We start from the raw sequence: 16,860 nt of genomic DNA, 5'->3' as shown, positions 1-16,860 counted from the left end.
TTTCAAAGAAATGCCACTCGCCCTACCAAGGCCAGCGTTTTGCAAAACAGTAAAAATGCTATTGCTGCCTTTAGTATATTTCAGTTCTTTTTCCTTATCACTTTTCTTTGTTCCTGGTTTTCTATTTTGACATCTAACTTGGAAGAATTCATTGTTGAACCTCTCAATAAATTTTACCCTCAGTCAGATGGATACTAAAAATGTTAGGATTTTACTTGATCCTGATGCTAGAGAAATCATAGTTAAGAAATATCCCCAGCCTTTCAGTGTTCTGAGAAACTGCTAAGTACAATCTCTCTCTCTCTCTCTCTCTCTCTCTCTCTCTCTCTCTCTCTCTCTCTCTCTCTCTCATATACACACATACACACACATCAAATGCACACACATACACCAAACGTGTACAATACATCCTTCCTTATAGAACATGTAAGGTAAAGTCCTCTGTCCATTCCTTTTCATAAGATTTCCTATTAAAATGACAGTAGAATCTTTTCATCTAAGATCCATGGCCTTATTGCTAACTAACTCTATACACTTATCTTTATGTTCACATATAACTCTCACTTCTAATTGAAGAAGATCCTCTTTGCAGCAGATGAAGAGCATCACAGAAATTCTCTCATAGTCAATATGCAGAGAACAGTTGACTTTGGGATGCCCAGCACTGACTGATGATACATCAGGAAGTCTGTTGTGAGTTTATGCTTCCTAGCTATGACAGGGAAGCTTTACCTATGGATCCTTAGCAAAATGACTACTTAAACAAATATCAACAATATCAACACCATTTAACAGTCCAACTTAGATGGAGAAATCTCAAATGATCCAACACTGGACGAAGAGCTACAAGCAACTAACAACAAAGGATGTACCACCCGATCAGTTATCTAATACCAAGTGGTCAACTCTGTAAACATACATGCAGGTACCACTGAACAGAACCAGCATGGTACATTCATATGTTGGTTCATTTAAATGCATATGTAACATTAAAGGTTAAATAGGATAAGACTGTGAACTTGGCAGGGAGTTGGGTATGGTGGGTATGGGCATTGTAGGAGTGTGTAGAAAGAAGGGGAAAACGATGTAATTATATTTTAATTAAATAAAAAAATCAGTGATTCTCTTGTTCCCCTGAGACATGGCCTTTCTTCTATTGTCTGACTGCTGAAAGACCATATTCAAGGCATCCATTTTCTGTTCATTGTTCATGAATAAACAGCTGAGATTAAAATACTTCGTTCATTTGAAAGAACGTAGTCAGAAACACAATGTTCCCTGTACTGCCAACTGACTGAGTGACCTATCTTCCCTTGGTTGCAAATCAATTCCTACATGTAAATCATCCCACATGTATCTTCTCCACTTCCTTTAGAAGTCTAAGGCAAAACCTACCAGTGGTTTAGCTTGAATACAATCCATTGCTTTAGTGGCACTGTTCTTGTCTTTGAACCTTCCATGCTGAGAAGGTCTTTAGCAATTCAGATATTTATTCTGTGTTATGCTGTCACAATAATAGACAAGAAAACCATAGAATGTGGAACTAAGTATCCTTGGTTCCAGAGCCAGTTCTCTTCTGTGATCTTGACTTTTCACATCCTTATTTTCTTTCTTTTTTTTATTGATTTTTATTGAGCTCTATATTTTTCTCTCTGTTCCTTTCCCTGCCTCTCCCCTCCCCTCTTCAACCCTCCCACAAGGTACCCATGCTCCCAATTTACTCAGGAGATCTTGTCTTTTTCTACTTCCCATGTAGATTAGATCAATGTAAGTCTCTCTTAGGGTCCTTATTGTTGTCTAAGTTCTTTGAGGTTGTAATTTGTAGGCTGGTTTTCTTTGCTTTGTGTTTAAAAAACCAGTAATGAGTGAGTACATGTGATAATTATCTTTCTGTGCCTCACTCAAAATAATGTTTTCTAGCTCCATCCATTTTCCTGCAAAATTAAAGATGTCATTATTTTTTTTCTGTTGTGTAATACTCCATTGTGTGAATGCACCACATTTTCCTTATCCATTCTTCGGTTGAGGGGCAGTTAGGTTGTTTCCAGGATCTGGCTATGACAAATAATGCTGCTATGAACATAGTTGAGCCCATGTCCTTGTGGCACTATAGAAGAGAAAGTGGAAAGTACACTTGAATGAATTGGCACAAGAGGCCACTTCCTAAATATAACCCCAGCGGCACAGACACTGAGAGAAACAATTAATAAATGGGACCTCCTGAAATTGAAAAGCTTCTGTAAAGCAAAGGATGTGGTCAACAAGACAAAACGACAGCTCACAGAATGGGGAAAGATCTTTACTAACCCCACATCAGACAGAGGTCTGATCTCCAAATCATACAATGATCTCAAGAAATTGGTCATCAAAAGAACAAATAATCCAATGAAAAGTTGAGTACAGACCTAAACAGAGAACTCTCAACAGAGGAATTTAAAATGGGTGAAAGAGACTTAAGGAAATGTTTAACATTCTTAGTCATCAGAGAAATGCAAATCAAAACAACTCTGAGATTCCATCTTACACTTGTAAGAATGGCCAAGGTAAAAAGTTGATGACAACTTATGCTGGAGAGCTTGTGGGGAAAAGAGAACACTCCTGCATTGATGGTGAAAATGCAAGCTGGTACAGCCCCTTTGGATGTCAGTATAGCAATTTCTCAGAAAATTAGAAAACAACCACCCTCAAGACCCAGTAATACCACTTTTGGGTATATATCCAAAAGATGTTCAATTGTGCCATATCCTCATTTTCTCCAATTTAAATAACAATTCTTCATTCCATTTTCTTTAAGACTTAAAAGCTATGTATTGTTGTTATTACTAGTTTTATTGGTGGATGTACCATGACAATGGTCTAAGTGAAAATACTTTATTTTTTCTTATCTCCTCTACTCTGCTTAAACTAATTGTTTCATAATGTTTCTAGCTAAATGGTAAGATTTATACAATTTCACTGTAGTTAGTATCTGCTCAAATACAATATAACAAACCATGATATTAAGTTATAGTTAAGGCTGCTGTAAAGTTACTTAAAACTCACAACTTGATATACAAGACATCTGCTGACCTGACTCCTGAGATTTATTGTTATATGCATAGATTAAGTTGTTTCTTAACTCTCAACAGAGATGCTTCTATTTGCAGTAGATAATAATTAACACTGAGACCCACAACTGGTCAAGGTACAGAGGATAAGAACTTACAGAATGTTCAGCACTACATGAGATATTTATATTACATCACTTCCTCCAAGGCTCAGGGATCATTGTAGAAGAGGGGACTCAAAGCATCTAAGAGCCAGAGGCAGTAGATGATTACATGGAAACTGTTTTCAGACTTAACAGGACAGCTGCACAAATGAACTCACAGCCATTGTGACAAAACATGAGACCAGCACAAGCTCCAGCCAGACTAAATCTGAACTTGAAAGGGAAAGTGATCATGAAGTCCCTTCCCTAGTTGAGCAGCTAAATTTCTTAAAAGTGTATGCCCTACTAAGTCGACCATGCTCCAGCGGAAGATCACACATAAATAAATATATGATAAGCATTGAATGGAATTCAATGGGTGCTAACAAAAGGACAGAAAGTTGTTTAGGTAGGGAAAGGGATGGATCTGGGAGGAAATGGAGGAGTGGGTGAATATGATCAAAACACATTTACAAAATTCTCAAAGAACTAGTAAAAAAGTCCATAAAAGTATGTTTTATATACTATGTGTGTGTGTGTGTGTGTGTGTGTGTGTGTGTGTGTGTGTGTGTGTGTGTGTGTGTGTATGTAGCACAAATACTAAAAACCCCAAAACCAGAAAAGCAAGGCAGCCAAACCAGTAGAGAAACCTTACCTCTTCCAAGACTGGGCAACAGCAGACTAAACCTCTCTCTCATTTTGTATTCCCTCTAGTGCTAGGATAAAAGGTGTGTGCTTCCCTAGAACTGGGATTAAAGGTGTAGGCCACCACCACCTGGATTTGTTTCTGCTTATATCTTGTGTAGCCCAGGGTGGATCTTGAATTCACAGAGATCCCTCTGCCTCTGTCTTCCAAATCCTGGGATTAAAGGTGTGTGTCACCATTACCTGCCTCTAGTGGCTTTAGCTTTGCCTCTGGAATTCAGGAAAGATTTATTTACTAAAATACAAATAGCATGCCACTATATATTTAGATATGCCATAGATCTGTGCTCTATTTATCTTCTCCCCTCCTCACCTTTGCTGCTCTTTCTTCTCCTTAAATAGCTTCACTTCTGCTTTTATGACATATGAACCCAAAATTATGTTTCTTTTGAAATAATATTCTATTAATTCCTTGACAGTTTAATAATTTTATCATACTTACTTCCATTCTCCAACATCCTCCCATATCTCTCCTCCATGCCTTCACTTTCCCACAAATGCAAATTTATGAGTTTTCTATATCCATTCAGTACAAGGTGTGTTGCTCTATTGCCTTTAGGGATGGGGTCAGTCCTGGAATATTGCTGACTTACAAGGGGTCACATATAATGCTGTTTCTTAGAAATATTATGAAATTTAAAAATTTTTCCATGTTTGTTTTTATAATTGAGCAGAAATATAAAACAATTTTCATTGGGCTCATTTCAAGGGGAAATGTTTATGGAGCATCTTAGCTTGCCAATACTACACAGTAAGATGCTGTAAAAAAAAAGTTAAGAGGCTAGGTTCTGAGACCATTCAAGTAGTTGCTAGCTTTTTGATCATGAGTAAATCACTAAACCTCTCTGTGCCTCTGTTTATCTCTTAAAACAGGAAGCACAATGACGCATCATGATTTAATCCCCATAAAGCATCTGTAACAATCTTGGATGTAGTATTATTTAATAAGTTTTAGACTGCAGTTTTAACCTAGTTTCTTGAAAGGAATTATGAGACATTTGAATTCAAATGCAAAATTGAATCTAAACTTAGGACAACCATGTGCTCATCTTTTGCTGTCCTGCATTTTGCATTTTCTTTAGACAGGTGTTGCTGATTTTCACCATGAATGACAAAAAAGTCCCTAGGAAGATAATGCCAGATGGTGGCTTTTATGTCTTCACATGTGAAGGAATCAAGCAAGAAGAAAGAAAAAAGGAAAAGTGAATAAAAGAGGTGGGGAAGAAATGTCTGAGCCTACTCTAGTCCTTTCCTTGTCCACTTCTGAGCCTTTTCCTTCAGCCCTACCCTCTTACAATGGTAACAGTGAAACTTTCAGGAAAGATCAGTCCTGGGTAGAATGAAGTATTCTAAAATGAGATTCAAGTCAAACTGAAGTGTGAATTGAAAATTATACCAAAAGCTTTATCTTCATTTAACCGTAAGTGTTCACTTTTACTGAACCATGGGACAAAGCAAAGTTATCATTCCAAAAGCAGAAGAAAAGAAAAAGAAACCCTCAAAAATACCCACCCCAGCCATCGGTGGCGCACGCCTTTAATCCCAGCACTCGGGAGGCAGAGGCAGGCGGATTTCTGGGAGTTCGAGACTAGCCTGGTCTACAGAGCTAGTTTTAGGATAGGCCCCAAAGCCACAGAGAAACCCTGTCTCGAAAAACCAAAAAAAAAAAAAAAAAAACCCAAAACACCCAAAGCAATGAAACAGATGTGTAGAGACTACTAAATCAAAAATGTGCAAAATAAACTGACTGTGTACTTAGAGCTAGTGAAGCAAAATAAAACTTATTGCCTTTACAAAATTGTGATTTTCTTAAGGGTAATGTTTGTTTTATATATTTATTTGTTTAATTTTATGTTACGAAAATAGAGGAAGTTTTGTTCTCAATTTCTACTTTAAAATCAGACATACAAAAAATTTACATAGCAAAAGTACCTCTGTACTTAAACCTGTTTCAAGGGAAGTCATAACACAAAGTTCTAGTTATTTTTATTTGCTTATTAAGACTAAAGTCACTCATTCTGACTTGGAAGTTAGGAGTGTGAGTATTGAGTCATTTATTTAAATAAGTCTCCTAGTTCATGCTCACGTTGGTTACTTTGAACAATTCAGGACTCGAAGTAATTTTCTTTCAACTAGTAAGAATTCATATTTCCCAACTAAAAAATAATTCATGCTTTCCCATTTTGTTATAAACATTCACCTTTACACAAGGCAGAAACTGCCTTTACTTATTATAAACAGAAGAAATTTCTATATACCCTTTGTAAAATGTTATATATAAATAAATGCTAGGCTAGGACATGAGGGAAGTTAATCAAAATCCCATGTTGCTTCAGGGTAGTTATATGTGAAATGAAATTTTCATTGTATTGAAAGTTCCATTCTATAAATATTTATTTATTTTCAAAATTGCCAACATATTTGAAAAGTTTAATTGGTTTATACTCAAAGCACTGGAGAAAAAGAAATTTGCTTCACAAGACACTGACATGGGTTTTTTCTGTTCACGTAGGGGAGTTCTTTCAAGAGATAATGAAATTTAATGTGAAGCGAAGCCATCCCAGATATGGTCCTAATAACTTAATTAGGAAAAAATTAATCAAGAATCCATCAATCATTTTAGTCACTGTACCTTTTTTCTCTGATTTGTCAGAAACTTTTCCTCCAATGGGAGAGTAAGTAGTGTCCATGGACTCGGTCCCTGTGTTCCCATTGCTAATTCCATTCGCATAGATCTGTCCAACTGGTTGCAACTGCCACGTCAGGCCAAACAAGTGTACTGCTGTAAGAAAACAAGCGTATATTAACTTATTCCGACTCACTTAGATGGCTGCTAACCCAGCTATCCTTTTCCACCTGAAAATGTTAGAATTAGTGGCTTTTTAACTAAGCTAATGGACCAGAAGTTTTAAATCTATATCAACAGATATAGTTCTTTTCTCAAGAAACTGGTGCTAAAACACTGAGCCAAAAGCTATCCAAGAGATAGTTTTAGAAATTGGAGGATTATTTGACCAATTACATTGGGATTGTTCTTGGCTCCTCAGGGCTGTGATCTCATCTGTTTCCATTTTCCTTGGTCATGTAACTCTAGTTTGCATATGGAAACCACTGCAGAATAATGTGGGGAGGAAAATACCAACCCAGGAGAACTTCCTTATGACTGACCCAATTCAATTCAACAAATATTTACTGAGTTCCTAGTATTCACAGGCCCTTCATAACTGATACATGTGTTAAAATCTAGATGCCTGTTAGAGAAAGATTTGGTAGTTTTATAAATGTAAAATAGTCATAATATTATGTAGAAGAATTGATATAATGTGTGTTTAATTTTCTATCAGAAGCCTGAGATCTTTGGTAGTATCATTGTGCAGGAATATGATCACATCAATTTTGTATGAAAATAATAAAATATAAGGAGTTTTGTGTAAGATAATGTGGGATCATATATAAAAGCAAAACAAAATATGAATATAGAAAAACCTTAAATTTTGACTTGTCTGGGAAAAAAATCAGTTTGTAAGAAATTATTATGAATGTATTTAAGATTGTCCATGATAACATCTGAAAATAATATTCAAAACTTAAAATCAATCTAAATATTTATCAATTGGTGTGTAATTACCTGGTGACGCATTAATAACACAAAATTATATAGTTATTAAAATCGCACTGAAAATGTCATACAACATCCTTGGAAATAATCATGAAGCATCAAATGAAAATGCCAGGCTTCCCAAAAGTATGAATTATATAATCTGAATTTTGTGACTGTGTATGACTACATATACAGGAATTCATATCTTAGAGAAAGAATGTGTGGAAGCCACATGTTAAGGGTTTGGGAGCTTATGGAGGATTTTAGTTTTCTCTTTATCATTTCTATATTTTTCTATTTGAAAATAAATGGATTAAAGAAGAAATAAGCTATATTTGGCTAGCTTGATTTTGTAACGAATTATTTTTACAAAGGAATTACTATTAGAGATAAATACTTATATTTGTGTATACTTTGAAGAGTAACAGAGACAGGAAGGGTGAGGGGAAGGCTGAACAAAGTATTAATTCACAATGCGCAGAGTGGTTTGGAAACAAAGGATGCTGTTTGGGTTCATTGGAGCTTAGCTATGGTAAGTAAATGCAGAATGTTAGCGTTAAGGCCATATTTTAGAAAACTATGGGTGCCACACTTAGATATTTGCATTTAATTTACTAAGCAATATAAACATTAATATTTCCTGAACAGGTGATATGTTAAGCTTTCTTTAGGGGGTTAAGTTAGATATAAATGGGATTATTGAGTGTTTTTACTGAAGTAAATGATATCAAATTACATTTCGCAAAAAGATAATTCTAGTCACAGGGCAAAACAAAGTAAATTGGAAATGTAAAATATGTATCAAGGAAACAAATGGGGTGGGCTTTCAGCAATGTTGGTGAGAAATAGTTCCTCAATTCAGTTAATGTCTTAAGAGTGTCTCAGTTATTTACAGTGAGAAGTCAATAGAGGTCCCATAAGAAGAAATTGTAGGGTGGTGGTGCATGCCTTTGATCCCAGCACTCAGGAGTCAGATGCAGGAGGATCTCTGTGAGTTCACGGCCAGCCTGGTCTACAGAGTGAGCTCCAGGACAACCAAGGCTACACAAAGAAACCCTGTCTCAAATGACTAAAAATAGATGATAATAAAATAACAAAGAAGAAGAAATTGTAGATTTAACAACAACTCCTGTACTTAAGGCTCAGGAAAGATTATGGAAGAGGGAGCAGAAAGAGTATAAGGGCCAGAGGACCCAGGAGTTTGCTGTGACATTGTCTCCTCATAATATCATTCGTGTACATAGGTGTACGAAGAGATCATGGACATATAGATGAACTAATTATAAGACTAATTAAAAACGGTTACAATTTAGAACCATAATAACTGATAAAATGGTGAATCCATTAAAAATATTTAGGGGATTCTTTACTTAGCTTACAAGTGGTTGGAGCTGCATCTATGTTCTATAGATGACTAATTGAACAGATAGTTTGAGGTTAGATGCGAGGAAGTAAATGAATTCGTCCTGAGAGAAATGGGTTTCCAAGGACTGATGTGGCATCCAGAAACTTAAGCTTATACAGGGATACTAAAGCTAGAACAAGATTGTAAAAACATGCATGCACAGAGTCAACAGTGAAGTTATGAGAGTGAATGAAGCCACTGAAGAGACTGTTAGAATAGAGCCTAAGGTAGAATGCCCGTTTTTCAAATACTACCAAAAGGTGAGAAAGCAAAAGTGAATCTTTCCAAAAATCATTTGATATTTTTCTTCATGTTATTAGGGAACCTGAGAGGATTTAATTTGTACTTCTATCACTTATATATACTAGCCAAAAATCCCATTTAAAAATCATCTGTCTACTTTTAGTTGGAGCTAAAGAGATTTCTAACATCCAATTTCTACTTTATATTTAAAACTTTAAAGCATTTAATTGGTTTCTCCCTTTTCATTGGATTAAAGCCAATGTATCTTGATGATTTTCTCTTGTGATTAATGGAACTACTGAAACCAAAGGATAAAGGTTTTGAAGAATATACGGCATATTAAAAACACAATATTAGTGCCATTGCTGAGATTTTCTGGCCAAAAAAAGTGAAGTTTGGTTACTCTTATTGTCCTAGTTCAAGGTATTTATTAGTATCTTAGAAGGTGTATTCAGGTCCCCCCAATTTAATAATATTGATATTACAAATCATATTGAAAGTTGTTTCATTTCCATGGCTCAATTATTTTTGTGAAATTAGATTGACCATTTATAACAGAAGGCATAATGAGTGTCATTTTGAAAACCAAGAGAGCTATTTTATGTACTTTATTTAAGTTCAACCAGTTTCCTGAGGGCATAATAAAATGAGGAGAAAATGCATGTGATGAGACAGTCATTTTAAAATATGTAAGGAGGATTTATCTTTTACTGTCAGAAGAAATAGGCAGATACAGAGGTAAGAGCACATTCAAAAGAACATTCTGTGAGAGCAATGAAGTTTAATAATTTTAAGTATATGATATGTTTTCCAGGGAGCAAGTTGTTTAGAATGTATATTGGTGTGAATATATAACGAAAGTTAATTACTTGTTCCAGATCAAGGGTACCATCGCAAGATGACTGACCTTTTCTCTCTTCTACATTGAATATCTATATGTTGAGTTGCGAAAGGAATCCAAACAGTGTATTTATATGAAGAGTAGACTGTGGTCTCTAAAGAACTCCAGAGTTTTATTAGAAACAATCATAGCTTTGCCATATTAAGGCAATCAATAAATGTATGTTGATTTGTGCTATATATCAATATGTCATTAAAAAGACTTGGTAGTAGTTTACACGTAGGGATTATTTTTTATTTAAGAAATATTTTCAGATATGTAACAAGTATGCTGGAGATGTTGGGGATACAGACAGAAAATGGATGAAATTGGCAATCATTATATTAAGTGATGTAACCTACACTCAGAAATAGAAAGAGTTCATGCTTTTTCTTATATGTGGATTCAAGGCTTTAGCCACCCCACCACCACACACACACCTAATATGGATACTATAGGCAGACAATTTATATAGCCTACTAAGAATGGACTGACTGACTGACATCCTTGGAAAGAAGATAAATTTTTAAGTTATATTCGTATTTAGTTTACTTAATAACTACTTTATGCAAGGAAGTTTTTTTTTATTTTAGTGTTCAGAGTTGTACAGAATTTAAGTGATGACTTAAGATAGACCAAGAAAAATATATGGTATAACATAAATTATAAAGCTGAATTTTTATGGAACCAAAGAAGTACAAATCAGATATTTTGAGGAAGTTAAAAGTTCTGTGAGGAAAATATAGGTAAAGGTGTGGACAGTTAATATTTTATGTTACAGGATCCAGAATTGCCTAAGAGACAAGCCCTGATAATGACTGTGAAGAATTACTTTATAAATTAGCCTCATAGTATACTTGAAGGGATTAACTAGATTAGGTTAATTGTGGCTGACATCCTTACAAGTAAGAAAGCTGACACCTAATATTCATCTCCCTTTGCTTCCTTACTGCAGATGCAACGTGACTGGTTGGCCTCTTACTCCTGCTACCCTACCTTTACTGTTACAATGAAATATATCATCTAACAGTCAACATCTTCTGCCTTTATTTGTTTTATCATAGCAAAAAGGAATAGCAGCTAACACAGTGCAGTCAGGAAAGGCTTCTCAGAGGGAAGTTACATTTGAATAAGATGGACCAGGTGACACACAGGTATCTAGAGCAGTGGTTCTTAACCTGTGGGTCATTAACCCCCTGGGATTGCATATCAAATATCCTGCATATCAGATCTCTACAGTATGGTTAGTAACAGCAGCAAAATTACAGTGCTGAAGTAGCAATGAAATAATTGTATGTTTGGAGTCACTATTACACGAAGAGCTGTAATAAAGGGTCACAGATTTAGGAAGGTTGAGAATCACATATGTAGTGCAAATCCTTCTAGATAAACAGAGTAGAGAAATAAAAATCTTTGAAGGATAACATGAAATCTGCTAGGAGCATTAAGTACCTAATGTGAGGCCAGTCAGGAAGAGTGGGAGAAAAACTCATATGCATAATTACTGGTCCCATAATCCTATTATTTTAGTGGTCTAATCCACTTCACACATAGTCATCAATGAACAAGAAATGAATGGAAACTGATAAAATTTAAATTTTTCAAGTAGTGCTCCAAATGAGTTAAGGAAGACATAAATATAGTACTTGATTCCCAACAAGATAATGATGTATACATAAATGTACATACTCAGGGAGGGGACAGACACTATCCAGCTTAATGTGGGGTACAAGTTACTTTGTATTTTACTGAAATCCACTGACTCGGCAGAACGTGTGTGCCAATTCAGATAATCCTCGAGTAATGTCTTTTCACCAGATGAAGAATGACAGTTCCTAATGGAGCTTTAACAAATGTTCCCTGCTGCTCAGCACTATACGATTTGTAATTATTAGACTGCCTTTAATTCAATTGTAAAGAGCTATGCCTTGAAATCACAAGCTCACTACAAATTTAAGGCAACAAGTTATTTCCTGTTGGCAAATGCTCTCCATTGAACAGCACAGGCCTAAGCAATTCAGGATACATATCCCATATCTAAGTTTAAAACATTCCTGTAGGCTGAGCAAGCTATCATCCCTCCATAGGAAATGGCTCCAAAGAGCCAGATCATGCACTAGGGCTAAATACTGGTTCCACTGCTAGTGGTCCCACAAACTGCCCTGCAGAACAGGGCATATCCTGTGAATCTGTTTAAATAGAAAACACTTATCTCTACATCGGTAAATGTGCAGAAACATACTGAAACAAGGAATACTAAAATATGGTTCTTCATAATAGAGAACTAGAGAAACCCAGAGGTACTTAATATTTTTGTATTATGGTTACAATCTTTTGACAATGATATATATTCATATATTGCTAAGTAAAAATACTTGTGTGCTAAAGGGTACCTTTGCAAAGTTGGATGGATATAGGCATCGTTCTATTTTTACCTTTTTTTGTAGTTGCTTGTGTCTAAAACATGAGTTTCAACCATTTTTAAAATATTTTATTTTAAAAAGTGGAAAAGTAAGTTTTAAAATTTTAGGTATGTACTGAATTTATATAATGTTCCCCATTTGTCTTTCTCCAAACTCTCTCAGGCTCCTCCTCACTCCCTTTAAAATTTGTGAACTATTTTTCTTTAATTATTATCATTACACACATACGAATATATGAACAAACATTTAAATACAACTTGGTCTATGGATCCTCTCAATCTTCTTTTCTAGCTCAATTCCACTATTTTGTATCATCTGCTGAGACCTAGAAACATTTTCTACCGGAAACTGTCGGTGCTCACCCTGGCCTGGGACTCAGATCAGTGCCTCACTCAGCCAACATCAGAGTAACTTCTTTATAGAGAAGATGAGAGCTAACACAAAGACCCACAACTGGACAGTGTGCAAAACTAGAGATTTTGGAGCACTCAGTCCTAAATGGGATATCCTAATCACATCTCTTCCCTCAGTGTTCAAGGAGCTATTCAGAGGAGAAAATGGAAAATAAAGAACCAGAGGGCTTGATGACTCCAAAGAAATAGTGTCCATCAACCAGACACAATAGTATTGATGTGTATATGAATTCACAGAGAATGTGGCAGCAGGAACACAGCCTCTACAGGTTTAAGCCAGACTAGGTCCCAGAACTGAGATGGGGAAGTGAACTTGGCCTCCCACTCCCAATCAAGGAGTTATTTTCAGTTGACACCCGTTAGCAAAGGGAAAAATAGTTTTCTTCCATGGAGTCTCACTGGATATATTAATCATGCTTCAGGCAGGCCCCATGCTTGGCAGTAGATCGCCATCACAAAACAAACTCAATGGTATTTGGTATGTTTTAGAAATTTTGTCTCAAATTGCTTTGTTTGAGGTTTTTTTTTTTTTTGGTTTTTGGTCTTTTGCTTGCATATTTTGGTTTCTCTCTGTATATATGATTATATGTGTCTGTGAGTTTTGTATGAGTTTCTCGTTTTTTGTTTGATTTTTTTTTTGCTTTTTGTTTGTTTTTTAACGAGATAAAGAAAAGACATTGCTTCACATTCCTTCAAGCTAGGGAATACTCCAGCTTTTTTCCTTTACATCCAAAGCTTATTAAAACGACAGAGCTACTTGAATTTTGGACAGTTCCTTTCCTGAAAAAACACACCAAGTACATTACCCAGATGGTGACCCCTGATGACTGCGAGCTTTTAACTGAACTCCTATGGGAAACCATCTCTTCAGACCATTGCTTCGGTGGACATTTTTGAGACTAACAGTTTCTGCGATATGGACTATCACTGCAAATACAAATGATACTTGAATTAAATACAGTGATTGCAAACACTATAGAAAGCGGGTTATCTTTCTATCTTAAAGCAAATCCCATTTTTATTACGTTAAACATCAAATTGCTATACGAGTGAACTATAGCCTCTGATAAATTACCTTCCCATCTTGGTTTTATCCTGGTAATAACCAGATTATATGCAAGATTGAAAACCATTAGTTTTCAGTGAAGCATTTTTCAGGAGTTAAGTATGGGAAATAATACATGTTTATTTATGGCCATCTTATTTTACCTCAACAATGTCATTTAAATTCTTCTTTTCCTGAGGTTATGCATATATTCCTTTTACTGAAAATATTATCTGTATCTGTATACATAATGAAAATAAATAAAATTGACTTAAGCCTACTTAACTGGCCCTTTATAAAGCAATTTCAATGTAGTCCATAAGGCTTTGGGATTTCTTTCAAACAATTTTTGAAGCTTAAACATATGTTGTGCCAAGTGCAAGTAGTATTTCTTCTTGAGGAAAGGGCATCACTATTTTTTTAAGAGAGGAAGGGAAATAATTTTAATTTGAACCCATTACAGTACTTAAAAAAAATGTCTGCCCCGATGAAATAATATGATTAAATATCAGTTAATTCCAAGACAATGAGGACACCTTTCTTGTTGCTCCATGTGGTTTGAATTCTCCACCTTACTCTCTTAAATGAAATGAATTATTCTCTATTGCAGCATGCTGCTTTTATTCCCTCTAGTAAGGTCCTTGTTCTATGCAATACTCAGGCTAGAAAAGATTCTATCAAAGTAATAAATCATTTTAATATCCCAGTTCTATGTTATATTATCTTCAAACTTTCATTTACTATGTATTTTATATTTTCCCATCCAAAGCTGCAGCAATATTTATAAATAACACGTCTATTTGGGTGCCTTATCGCAAGTTTAATATATGATCTCCATTTGCGGTTGCATAACAGGCACATCTACGTAGCCCTTATCAGACAGGCACAGTTATTTAGGGCTTCCATCTCATGTCACAGCACTAATAAGTGTTCTCTAAGCCTCAAATCTTATTTATTGACTATTATTATTTGCTTTGTGAATTTGGGAAGAACAATGATAGACTTTTTTTTTAATTTCCTGAGTAATGAAGCAAAAATTTCAATTTAGTCAGGAACCAGCAATTTTGATGGTCAACATTTTTCATTCATTTCTCATTTTAATTCATCTTTAGCTCAATGAATTTTTCTTTCACTGTGACCCAAACTGTTGTTTATGATATCATTATTGATGGTGGGTATCTTTTGGATTCCTAATTCTCTTTTTCCAGGCTTGGATACATATTGGAAATAATATTCAAGTTCTTTCAGAAAGATACAAACTAAAATGTCAGCTGTGGAGATTAAGAAATAGACTTCTGCATTTCTATCTCCTTATTGATTCATCCAATGTATTTTTATATTTAAAAGTGGAAAGTTCTTCATTGATTTATGTTTAAAATCTTTGTTAGTGGATGCTTTTAAATGCTTTTCTGATTAATGTGTTGAATGTCAGTCTACTTTTTGCTTTTTTCTATGCCTACCCCTTGCTGTCCATTAACTCATAATGGATTCTCCTCTCTCTGCCACCCAAGCACTGGGATTATAGATACATGTTATCAAACCTGGCTATGTTTTTTTTTTCACTTTAATATAGAAGGATTTGAGTTTTTGAGAGAACTCCAGCTGTAATCTTTGCATGGGTGTATATCAGACCTAAAACACAAACCTTTATCTAACTTTCCAATTCCAAGTTAAGAAAGACATTCCTTTATCTTCTTTCACCAAAACTTTTATAACTAGCATTTTTTTTCTACATCATCATCATCACTGGGGTTTGGAAGTTGTAGATTTTGGATTCCATTTCTTAGAAAATTTTAAGAAAGTAGAGCAACTAAGGTTTTTAAAGATGTCATTATTTCTTACTAAAACATATTCTGTACAAGGGTAAAAAACTGGCAACAATTAGAATCTCATTTTATGAAACACAATAGAACCTTTACAAAGCCTCATAAGAGACTGGATTACAAGTTATCTGAGTTAACCAAGAATGGAATTCTGTGTAGTATGTGTAATCCTAAAATTGATCTTCTTAGGTATAGGAATCAGTAAAATTGTGGTTATATTTTATTTCAAAAAGATCACATATTCATTGAGTAAAGTTTGGAAAGCAGTTAATAAAGTATAAAATAAACTTAACTAACACCATGTCAACTGGGTGATCAAGGGGACAATGACTTGTCATTGCATGCATGTAATAGGAAGCATGCTCAACATATGGTGATACTGATACTTCAGTGGTCCTCTTCCCCAGCCTTCACACATCCAATCTAACATGAAAAAATATCATAAAATCTGAGCTGAAGGACCTCTGCCATGAAATAAAACCAATATTTTCAAAATGTTTTGAAGCCATCTAATATTGTACTTTGACACAGAATACAAAAGGGTGTGGATGAATGACACATAATAGAGAAAAACTGTGAGAAGTGTCAATATCAAAATTAATATGAAATTCAATTACTAGTAATTATTCATGCTGTTTTCCTGTTTGTGACAAAGGTGCCATTGCTACCTAGGATTTATTTTGTTTCTTAAGAGACAATATCATCATGTGTGGTGATGTGAATGAAATGTCCCATATAAATGTCAGACAATTGAATACTGGTTCCCAATTGAAACTATTTGGGAAGGGTTAGTAGTAGGTATCATTGGAGGAGGTGTGTAACTGGGGATGGACTTTGAGATGTCAAAAGGCTAAGATTACTTTGAGTTAGTATTCTTTGCCTCTTGTTTGTGGATGGAGTTGTGAGCTCTCAGCTGCTGCTCCAGCCACCTGTTACCAAGCCTTTGTGTGAAGACCGAAAAATACGAGCCTCTTTTCACCTTGTCTGAAGGTCAGAGAGGTTCAGCTCCCTCAAAGTTGTTGTTGCTCCACCCTGACCAAAGGTCAGAGAGTTGGAATGCACTTCTGTTCATTCAATGTTATTGTCTGTTTCTACCTGAAACAAAGGTCCCACCTTAATTTAGACCAGCGAG

General features: G+C 35.2%; 1 protein-coding gene across 1 annotated transcript in view; it reads right to left on the bottom strand.

The window, feature by feature from the left end:
• The window catches only part of LOC121443414 (teneurin-1), a 348,703-nt gene that overhangs the window by 274,414 nt on the left and 57,429 nt on the right, over positions 1 to 16,860 (bottom strand). Inside the window, exon 3 of the mRNA XM_041645172.1 lies at positions 6,528 to 6,677. Coding sequence (XP_041501106.1) covers positions 6,528 to 6,677 — 150 coding nt within the window. The remainder of the gene's footprint in view (positions 1 to 6,527; positions 6,678 to 16,860) is intronic.

The sequence above is a fragment of the Microtus oregoni genome, unplaced genomic scaffold, assembly GCF_018167655.1.
Source record: "Microtus oregoni isolate MIOR12 unplaced genomic scaffold, Mior012 000106F_ref0000393, whole genome shotgun sequence".
NCBI lineage: Eukaryota > Metazoa > Chordata > Mammalia > Rodentia > Cricetidae > Microtus > Microtus oregoni.
Note: the sequence above shows the minus strand (reverse complement) of the source record. Positions and strands in the feature narration are given on the sequence as shown.